Source organism: Octopus sinensis, linkage group LG12, assembly GCF_006345805.1.
Source record: "Octopus sinensis linkage group LG12, ASM634580v1, whole genome shotgun sequence".
Taxonomy (NCBI): domain Eukaryota; kingdom Metazoa; phylum Mollusca; class Cephalopoda; order Octopoda; family Octopodidae; genus Octopus; species Octopus sinensis.
This window is the reverse complement of record NC_043008.1, coordinates 77,370,303-77,381,298: the sequence shown is the minus strand read 5'-3', so window position 1 is coordinate 77,381,298 and position 10,996 is coordinate 77,370,303. Positions and strand designations below refer to the sequence as shown.

At 34.9% G+C, this 10,996-nt stretch overlaps 1 protein-coding gene across 5 annotated transcripts in view; it reads left to right on the top strand.

Moving 5' to 3' along the window:
- LOC115217863 (ADAMTS-like protein 4) overlaps positions 1-10,996 on the top strand; it is a 442,200-nt gene that overhangs the window by 372,310 nt on the left and 58,894 nt on the right. For all 5 annotated transcript variants that reach the window (XM_036508060.1, XM_029787575.2, XM_036508062.1 and 2 more), the window contains 2 exons: positions 8,516-8,720; positions 9,427-9,599. In XM_036508060.1, the coding sequence (XP_036363953.1) occupies positions 8,516-8,720; positions 9,427-9,599 (378 nt within the window). The remainder of the gene's footprint in view (positions 1-8,515; positions 8,721-9,426; positions 9,600-10,996) is intronic.

Genomic DNA, 10,996 nt, shown 5'->3' with positions numbered 1-10,996 from the left:
ATTTGTTTCCAGTTTGCCTTATGGGTAGTTTCAGCTGGAAAGATTTTGAGGGTTCTTGTAGGCTGCATGTCCGTGCTCCTCTTTTGTCCCGTACATGGTCAGCTCTATCATGTTGTGATCCGAGAGTAGTTGTCGGTGTCACTTTCACATTATGGATGAGATCCATGTCATTTGTGAAGCAGAGATCCAGTGTGTTACCTGCCCTGGTTGGTTGGAGTATTACCTGCTCCATGTACAGGGTGTTGATGAGGTTCAGGAGGGACCTCGCCTGTCCTCGTTCACATCTTGTCATTCCTGGGAGAGAAAGGCCCTCGGCCATCTGACATTGGGCAGATTGAAGTCTCCCATAAGAAGCACACCTATGTGTGCTCTAATGTGGTTAGAATTTCTCTATTTTTATAAGGCAGTCTTCAAACTTGCCCACATGGCTTGGGGCATCTGGAGGGCGATATGTAGCACACACAACTACATCAAGTTGCCTAATATGTACAATTAGTGTGTCACACACGAGTTTGAGTATGACAAGAGGACCTGGGGTGTGAGGTCCTCACGGATGTACATAGCAACACCTCCATGACTCCTTACTTTCCTGTCGGTCCGTAGTACAGCATACTGTGGTATGTGTAACTCCGCATCTGCTATGTCCGGTTTCAGGTGCGTTTCTGTAAGTGCTATGCATAAGGCTTGATTGCATGCAACAAAGTCTCTCAGGAACGGGATCTTTGTCCTGTTACTGAGTGTTGCAGTCCTCTGATGTTCAGTAGGAGTATCGAGTGATGATGTGTACGTTGTTGCCGGCATATATATATATGTATATATATATATATATGTATATATATGTATATATATATATAATGTATATATATATATATATGTATATATATAATATGTATACTATATATATATATATATATATATATATATTGTATATATATATATTATATATGTTATATATATATATATTATGTATATATATATATAATATGTATATATATATATATATATGTAAATATATATTATATATATGTATATATATATATAGTATATATATATATATATATGTATATATATATGTATATATATATATATATATATGTATATATATATATGTATTATATATAAGTATATATATATATATATGTATATATATGTATATATATGTATATATATATATATGTATATATATATGTATATATATATGTATGTATATATATATATATATAGTATATATATATATATGAACGCGTCCATCGCGTCCATCATCTACTACCGCCTGACCGTCGTACCTTGTCCCGACCCTACCATCACCAAACTAGAACGCATCCTCTTCCGCTTCTTGTGGAAAGGATGCGTCCCGATGGTCAGCCGATCCATTTGCTGTCAACACCCGTTAAAATGAGGGCTGGGCATGCCGTGGTTGATGATGCGCAGACACGCGCTGAGACTGCGACATCTCCGGCTCTATGTAGACGACGGTGAACAGGTGTGGTCGCCGTTTGTGAGGCAACGCATTCCCGCAACTCGTCTCCATGACCGAACTACAGTCGTGGATCAAAAAGAGGCCGAAGAAGGGCGAATGGCACCGCGAGTGTCGCGTTGCTCTCAAGCAACTCTGTCCGTCCCGGGTCGACCTTGAGTGACTTCAACACAACCAAAGCATTCTATAGGGGATTAGTGGAGGGGAGGTACGACGACGACTCGGGGCAAACCTGGGCGTCGACGAGGAATACATGACCCGCCTGTTTCAAACGACTTTCGGCCCGGGACCTATGGACAGCTTCCAGAGTATCCCTGGCCTGGCGGTGCTACCGAGAAGCGCTACCCGTTCGGGATAAGCTCTAATAGGCATGGCTCGAGAAACACGGGGCCGACCTGCCCGAGATGCGGGCAGAGCGACGAAACCGCTCTGCACGCAATCGTGCAGTGTCCAGCAATTTCCCACCTGTGGGCTTATGTCGAACGACTGCTGTCACGTGTGGGACGTGTCGGTTTATCAGACCGAGTCTATCGTTAATATCGTCACGCCTCCTTCCTTCAAACGGGAAGGAAGAGCTATTTTTATCATACTTGTGGCTATGGCGAAACAATGTATCTGGTGGACGCGTCTGAAAGGATTAGAGACAAACACTTTCCTCTCTGGTCAATCTCTCATCAACTTCTTCAAGTATCACTTGAAGAAAAAAGTGAGAACAGAGAGGCAAGTTTTGTCTAGTGAATGTTTTAAAAAAAGATGGGTGAATGTAGCAAGGATGGCACGTATGAATGACGAAGCCACCTTGACTATGATTCTATGAACCGTAAAAATTAATACAGAGAGTTGCTTATTTGCAAAAAAAAAAAAAAAGAAATATAACATGTGACTTCATTGACCGAGGTTACCGTGGTCTTTTCCGTAGGCTTTTCTTCCACGGGTAAACCTCACCTGTCCCCCCTTTACACTTCATATTGACATTTCTGTGATAACGATCCCTATTGATCAATTTTTTTTCCTCTCCCCCTTCCTTTTTTTTTAACCCCCCCCCCCTTTTTTGTCCTCTTTCTCTCCTTTTACGATCCCTTTTGATCGACCCCCCCTTTTTTATTTTATTTTATTTTTTATTTTAATATATTTTTTTTTTAAACCTTCAAAAGAAAAGCTCTACCTTGTAATTTGTTCTATCTGTGTGCAGCCCTGTGTGGCTAATAAAGAACATATATGTATGTATATATATATATTATGTTATATAATATATATTATGTATATATATATATATATATGTATATATATATATGTATGTATATATATATATGTATATATATATAATGTATATATATATATGTATATATATATATGTATGTATATATATATATAATGTATATATATATTTATTTATATATATATGTATATATATATGTATGTATATATATATATATGTATGTATATTATATATATGTATATATATTATGTATGTATATATATATATATATATGTATGTATATATATATATATGTATGTATAATATATAATATATATGTATATATATATATATGTATATATATATATGTTATATATATATATATATATATGTATATATATATATATGTATATATATATATATATGTATATATTATATGTATATATATATTATATATATTATATATGTATATATATATATAGTATATATATATATATATTGTATATATATATATATATGTATATATATATATATGTATATATATGTATATATATATATATATGTATATGTATATATATGTATATGTATATATATGTTATGTATATATATTATATATATATATGTATATATATATATATACATATATATACATACATACATACATGAATATGTTGGTGTAAATGGTAGCCCACTTGTCATAAAAACATAAAGGTGTGGTTTCATGTTCATGCATACATAGAATTCACTCTTTTAAGCATGGCTGCAGTTAAATGACTGAAACAAGTAAAAGAATATATATATATATATATATCAACTTTATCTTTTACTTGTTTCAGTCATAGGACTGCAGGCATACTAGGACGCTACCTTGAAGGATTCTAAGTAAACAAATTAACCATAGTACTTTTTTTTTCTTAAGCCTCATTCTTATTCTATTGATTTTTTTTGCTGAAGTACTTGGTTACGGTGACATAAACAAACCAAGAACTTTTTTCAAGTTTTAGTTTGGGACAAACACAAAGACATACATACAAATATCTACATGGTTCCAGATTCAGTTCCATTATATGGTACCTTGAGCAAGTGACTTCTACTGCAACTGACCAAAGATAATGAAAGCCTAACCAAAGTCTTGTGAGTAGAGGGAAACTTAGCATAGCCTGTCATACATATATATGTATGTATGATATATATGTATGTATGATATATATATATAAATGGAGGAGTATATCATCTGATTGCATTGAGAAGATCACCTTACCATCTTCTTTTGGCAGGGAAGGGCAGACGTGTGATGGTTGTGGTGAAAGAGGTTGAAAGGATTTAAGACAGAAAGGATTTAAGACAGACATTTTCCTTTTTAGCCAACCTTTTTTTTAAGTTCCACTTGGAAAGAAAAGTGAGGGTTAAGAGGGAGGTGCTCCCCACCCTCAATAAATTTGTAAGAATTTGGGTAAATGTAGTGAACATGTCACAAGTGAAAAGATCTACACCAGTGGGTAGTGAACTGGGGTAAATTACTCCAAGTGGAGTAAAAATGAAATCCTTGTGGGCAATAAAGACTCATTAGACATGAGTAAAATTATATAAAAAACATGTTCCTTGTTATAACAGAAAATTTTCTTCTTGCAACACTGCATCTGTCCAATGTAATAGGCATGTCTAGGAAACAGCATGTCATTTTGAACTACAAACAATTTGGTTGCTAAGGCATTGTCAAGTGACTAAACACATTATTTGTCAGCTGCCTATTACCTGCCTTAGCCTTATTTTTTGATACCCGTGTTTTTGATTTGTTTAAGTAGATTTAGGTAGTTATTCAATTCAACCTTTTTAACGAAATTGATTGCCCCCCCCCCAAGACTGTATCCAAATTCTTCTGACATCAGAATGCCCCAATTTTGATGTAATTATAACATCATTTCTCCAAAACCTCATGTGAAAAAGTTTCTAGAAAAATCTTTTTGTTTCATAATGAGGATATTAATTTATTTCATCACATTTGTTTTATACTTTGTATATTCATAATTGTATTCGCTATATAAATAGATTCAGTAAACCTTTTGAATTCAAAGAATCTGGGATTTTCTTCCTTTTTAATCAAGGTTTAATGTCAGCATAAATAAATATATTTTGAAGTAATTGGTTTAAAAAGTTCCCCAACCCCTGGCCTACACTAAACATGCACCTGTAAGCTGAAAATTACAGAGGTAGGAAGAACACTTGCCTCAGTGCTCCTAATCAGCAGGATGACTTGGGATCTGTGGAGACTTCTTGGTTGCCCTAGATGTTCTTCTATATCAGGAGGATTGCAGGATGATGATGATGATCATCTTCGTCATCGTCATCATCATCTTGGTCATAATCATCATTGTCATCCTGTTAATGCTGTTTACCATTTATACTTTTTCTTCAATCATTCTTAAAATCCTCTTTGTAAATTCCCCTCCATCTGTTTCTTGGTAGCAAATAGCAGAAATCATCATCATCATCATCTTTTCCTTTTCTTTTTTCTCGTTTTTATCTTTCTTTTTGTCAGTTTTAAGATTGAAAATTGAAGATTGATAATGTCGTTCCATCAAAGTGTGAACGTAGGATCTCCTATTCAAACTTTTGAATTTGACTTTCTCTAATTTTGAATTTCTGTTTCACTTTTCACTTTGAAATCATTAGAATACTGTGCAAAATCCTTAGCAGCATTTCATTCATCTTTGTGTTCTAGTTCAGATTCAGCTAAGGTCAATTTTACCTTCTGTCCTTTTTGAATGGCTAAAATAAGTACCAGTTGAGTACTGGAGTCAATGCAGTTGACTTACCCTTTCTTCTGAAGTTGTTGGCCTTGTCCCAAAATTTGAAATCATTATTATTATTATTATTATTATTGAGTTAGAGAGCAGTGCATGCCATCAAAGTGACACCAGGGTAAAATATACGAAGCCCAGTATACCCATCATGACTACCCGTCTGATAAGGGTATACTAGGCGACATGGTGATCTCATATCAAGATAAACAGCACATGACCTTGCAGGTGGGGCCCAGTTAGAATTTTCTTCTGGTCGAGTAACCCATCACACTCAAAAGGTCCTTGAATAAGGATTGTTTAAGGATGTTGAACAAAACACCCATGTTTCCAGAGGTGAATGATTCAAACCCCAAAGAATCCCTCTCAACACATGACTATGATGCTCCCCCACTACTTCTGCTCGTGATCAGAGATGCACATATCGTCAGCCACTAAGGGACATGCTCAACTGGTTAAGGTCAAACAATATTATTATTATTATTATTTTCATTATTGTTGTTGTTGTTGTTATTGTTGTTGCTGCTGCTGTTGTTGTTGTTGCTGCTGCTGCTGTTGTTGTTGTTGTTGTTATTAAAGGAGTGAACTGGCAAAATCATTAGCATGCTGGGCAAAATGCCTTGTGGCATTTCATCCATCTTTACATTCTGGGTTCAAGTGCTACTGGGGTCAACTTTGCCTTTCATCCTTTCGAGGTTAGCAAAATAAGTATCAGTTGATTGCTGGGGTTAATGTAATTGACTTAGCCCCTTCTTTAATTGCTCTCCTTGTGTCAAAATTTCAAACCTGTATTACTATTATTATTATTATTATTATTATTATTATTATTATTATTATAATTATTATTATAATTATTATTATAATTATTATTATTATCATTATTATTATTATTATTATTATTATTATTATGAAGGCAGTGAGCTGGCAGAACCATTAACATGCTGGGCAAAATGCTTGGCAGTATTTCTTCTGGCTATACATTCTGAGTTCAAATGCAGCTGAAGTTGACTTTGGCTTTCATCATTTCACGGTTGATGTAATAGGTACCAGTTGAGTACTGGGGTAGTTGAAATAAACTAGCCCCCATCCACCAAATTTCATGCTTTGTGCCTATTGTAGAAAGAATTATTACTTATATTATTAACAACTAGCAGTATCGCCCAGCGTTGCTCGGGTTTGTAAGGAAAATAACTATATAAGCATTTTTAGAGAGTTATAGCCAAAAAATAGCAAAAAATGCATTAAAAATGGAAAAAATTTGATGGTAAATTTTTTTTTAAATCGTTGACTCATCGTAGACATTTTTAGAGAGTTACTTCCCTTATATAATAGCGAAAAAATGCATTAAAAGGGAAAAAAAAAACGATGGTAAATTTTTTTTTAAATCGTAGACTCATGTAGACGCTTTCTTAGCCATTTCTGTTTTGGTGTCTTCAAGCCATGAAGTCGTTGTTCTAAAAGAACGCTGGTCTCCTTGACAACGCATTACGACGTTGATTTCCTTACACTCCCTTCCCCACAGGTGCAGGTGTGAGCGTGGACGCCAACTCCGCCGCCATCGACACACGAAAAATTATGCATTAAAAATGGAATAAAAAATGATGTTAAATTATTTTTAAAATCGTAGACTCATCGTAGACGCGCGCTAATACTCAGACGGGCTCGATATGAATCACGACTATAAGCTACCCGAATTTGGTTAAACTGCACCGCAAAATGTGGGAGTAGTTAGGAATCTAAATCGAAGGGGACAGACACTCACACAACTACAGTTTTATATATATAGATATACATAGCGCAGTAGTGGTGAGATGTGACAGCAAAGAAAAGCATACATTCACTCTCTGCATGCAATTAGACTCGGAAAGTTCGTGAGGAACCCATTGACCCAATTTGCTGACTTTTCCGATAGCACACAGGTCTCAATGAATGGTTGAATGACCAAATCCAAGCTTCTCTGCTAGTTCCTCAACAGTTACGATGAGATTTTGTTCCACCAGGGTTTTCAGGATGTCCTTGTCGAGTTCTACAGATCTTTCAGGATGAGGCTCGTCTTCTAGGCTGTAGTTTATGGCTCGGAATTTCTGGAACCACCATTGACACTGCCTTACGCTTATTGTCCAATCCCCATATACTGCATTAATATTTCTTGTACTTTCCGTTGCGTTGTTGTCTTTATTGAACTCATAAAGCAAAATATGCCAAATATGCTCCTTTGTTACTTCCAACATAGCTTTGAAAAAATAGCTGTTAAAATCGAAATGCACTCTTCAAAACTTGCACTATGAATAAGGACAAGATAAAATTACTACCTGCTTTTATAGCAAGTTAATATAAGTAGTTTATCCCATTCCCCTCTGACTTTTAGTTCAAGCTGTTGAAAAAAACCGCATTATTATATATATATACATACATGCATACATATACACACACACTCTTTCTCTCACACACATGCACACATTTATATTCTGTTATTCTTTTATATGTTTCACCCTTGAGGTTGTGGCCATGCTGGATCATGTGTGTGTGTGTGTGTCTATCTGTCTGTCTGTCTGTATGTATATATGTATATGTATGTGTGTGAACAATAATATTTTCAACAGATGTGTTGCAAATGTATCTGATTGTTCTCAAGCTTCAAATTTACTCTCTTCCAAGAACATTTTCACTCACTCTTATTTGTTAGCTTCCCATACATTTTACTCATGTATCTATCAGCGTGATAGACAGAAACAAATATTACATCTAGTTTCACTTTATTCGTTACACAGTGTGTGTGTGCGTTTGCGTGTGCTGTAAACCAGACTAAGAAAAGCATTTGACACACACACCAGAATGTGAGTTTTCTGTAAATTTTGCTTAATTGGAGTTTAAATTTTAAAAACTGGACCTGGCATGACGCGATGCATTGTACTCTTAAAAATGCAAGGTAAATTGTAATTGAAGAAATCCTATATTGTAGATTTGTATAACTCCCAAAGGGAGGCAGATAAAATCTGCCTTTTATAATAAGAGATAATTTCTTCCTTTTTTTTTCAGAAAATTGGTTGTGACAATATTGTTGGATCTGGAAAAGAATTCGATCGATGTGGGGTATGTGGGGGTAGAAATGAAACTTGCAATATTATGAAGGGGTTCTATACCCCACCCAATCTACCCTCAGGATATAACACAATTCTCAACCTCCCTAAAGGGGCCTGCAATATCAACATCACAGAAACGACAGCCAGTCGTAACTTGTTGGGTAAGGCTTCAATTAATTTCATTCTCATGTGCATACATGTGTGTGGGAGTGTGGGGGTGTAGAACTGTGTATGACAAACTGTGTATGAGATATAAGTATAAGTGTATGAATAGTATATTATGTGTGTATGTCTGTGTATTTGTGGTATGGTGTATGTATATCAGGGATTGTGTATATGTTTATGTGAGTGTGTCTGTGTGTCTGTATGATAAGGAGTGGTGTTGTGTGTGTAAGACTGTATTCTGCAAATTAGTGTTAATGTATATTGGTGTGATACATCAGTCATTGTATTTCACCAGCTGTTTTCTCTAGTCTGTCTGTCTGACATGTCTCACTCCTAATTCCCAAATGTGTGTAGAGTCCTGGGTTGGATTCAAACTGGGGACTTTTATTTTAAATAATATACATGTATCCAACATTCTTACCTGCACTTTAGAAATAAAGTTTCTTTGTTCTAATCCTGCTATGTACACATCCATAAATAAGATAATGGATAGAGATCAAATTGCTGAAAATATATAATGTAGATGTAAATGTAAATATGAGATAGACATTTGTCTCGAACTAAATGTCTGACATGATATTCTTATTAACCATGACTATAGCAGACATTAAGACATTCATTAATAACAAAATATCTCTATCATAACAAAAATTTCTAGAAATCTACATTTTTATATTTTGTTTTCTTGTATGTAACTTTTAGCCTTAAAAACTTCTGATGGGACTTATATATTGAATGGCCACTGGAGAAGAAGTTCTCCTGGTTTATATAAAACCTCTGGTACAGAAATTCACTATAAAGAATATGCTGGTAAGAAATGTGTAGGAGAGTGTATTTACACAAAAGGCCCAACGAAACATACTTTGATGCTAGAGGTAAGTGAACTCAGTTTATTTCATAATATCAACATGTTTCATTGGTTTTATTTTTGAGGAAATGACAGTACCCATAACTTTTGTGGATATTATGAGACTGGGGTGGTTGCTGCTCTGAAACAACAGTAAGTTAATAGTTGCAAGAAAACTTGAATGAGAAGGAATTATAGAGTGGGGGCAAATACTAATGAAGCTAAATTGTGAAGAAGAAAAATTAGGTGCAGTGGTTAGTGTAGACCTGGAGTGGACACAATTTGTATGGCAACAGGTGGAGAGAGAACCAGGATTACCTGTCAGGAAGTGGCGCAAAACTAAGTTATTGTATAAGAAGTAAAAAGGTATGCAGTATCAGCACCATATAAAACATGAAAGCAATTTTCTAGTGTGGGTATTACCTGAGTTTTGTATAGGGTTAGTAACTGTTGTGAATATTTTCTGATTAGGTAAACTCACTTGAGTATATCAGTGATATTTATTGAATTAATCCAGAATTCAAAATAAAGTCTACTTCAGTAAGATTTAAACTCAATATGTTCATTTCCAAATTTTAGCAGGTATTTCTTCAAGTAACAGTATTTAGGGATTCTGGTATGGTTTACACCTCTACACATGCATGGACACACACACACAAACACACACAAACACACACACACACCACACACACACACACACACACACACACACCACACACACACACACACAACACACACACACACACAACACACACACACACACACACACACACACACACATTCTAAATACAGAAGACAGAATGTACTGGAAGCTTTATTTAAAACAACAATCATTTTGGCTTACTTCTGCACTGTTCCCTAGAGGTGGGGAATGACATAATGGAATCAAATGCACCCCATATTGCAGAAGAAACCATCCAACTCTTGCTGGCAAGGAATAAACATTGTAAAACATTTTAGATGTGAATGTCTAGGTTAACTTAGCAGGGTTCTTATCATGTTTTTCTGTTTCAAATACCAGAATTTCCAATGTTGTTATAGAAAATATATGATGTTATTTCTCTACAGTAAAATCTCTTGTCAGTTTACATGGTTGTCACCTCTTGCTTACAATACTTCTTCATTTAAAACTGGTTTTATCAAATGAGTTCGACCCATTAGGTGAAAGTAAAATCAAAGGATGACTTGGAAGGAAATATGTAATTACAGACATTATTTCTAAGTATCATAAGAATTTATAAACATTTGAGAGAATGTGGAACAATTCCTTTTCAGAATTGGATTTCAAAGTACATATAAAGCTATTAAGTAATAGCTTGTTGACATTGGGTTGAAAAATCCTTTTGGACAGAAAATGTTGAAGGCTTAGGAAATATGGATTTGTGTCTCACAGGCAGCTTTCAGCTTTTTTTATCCAAAAGGACT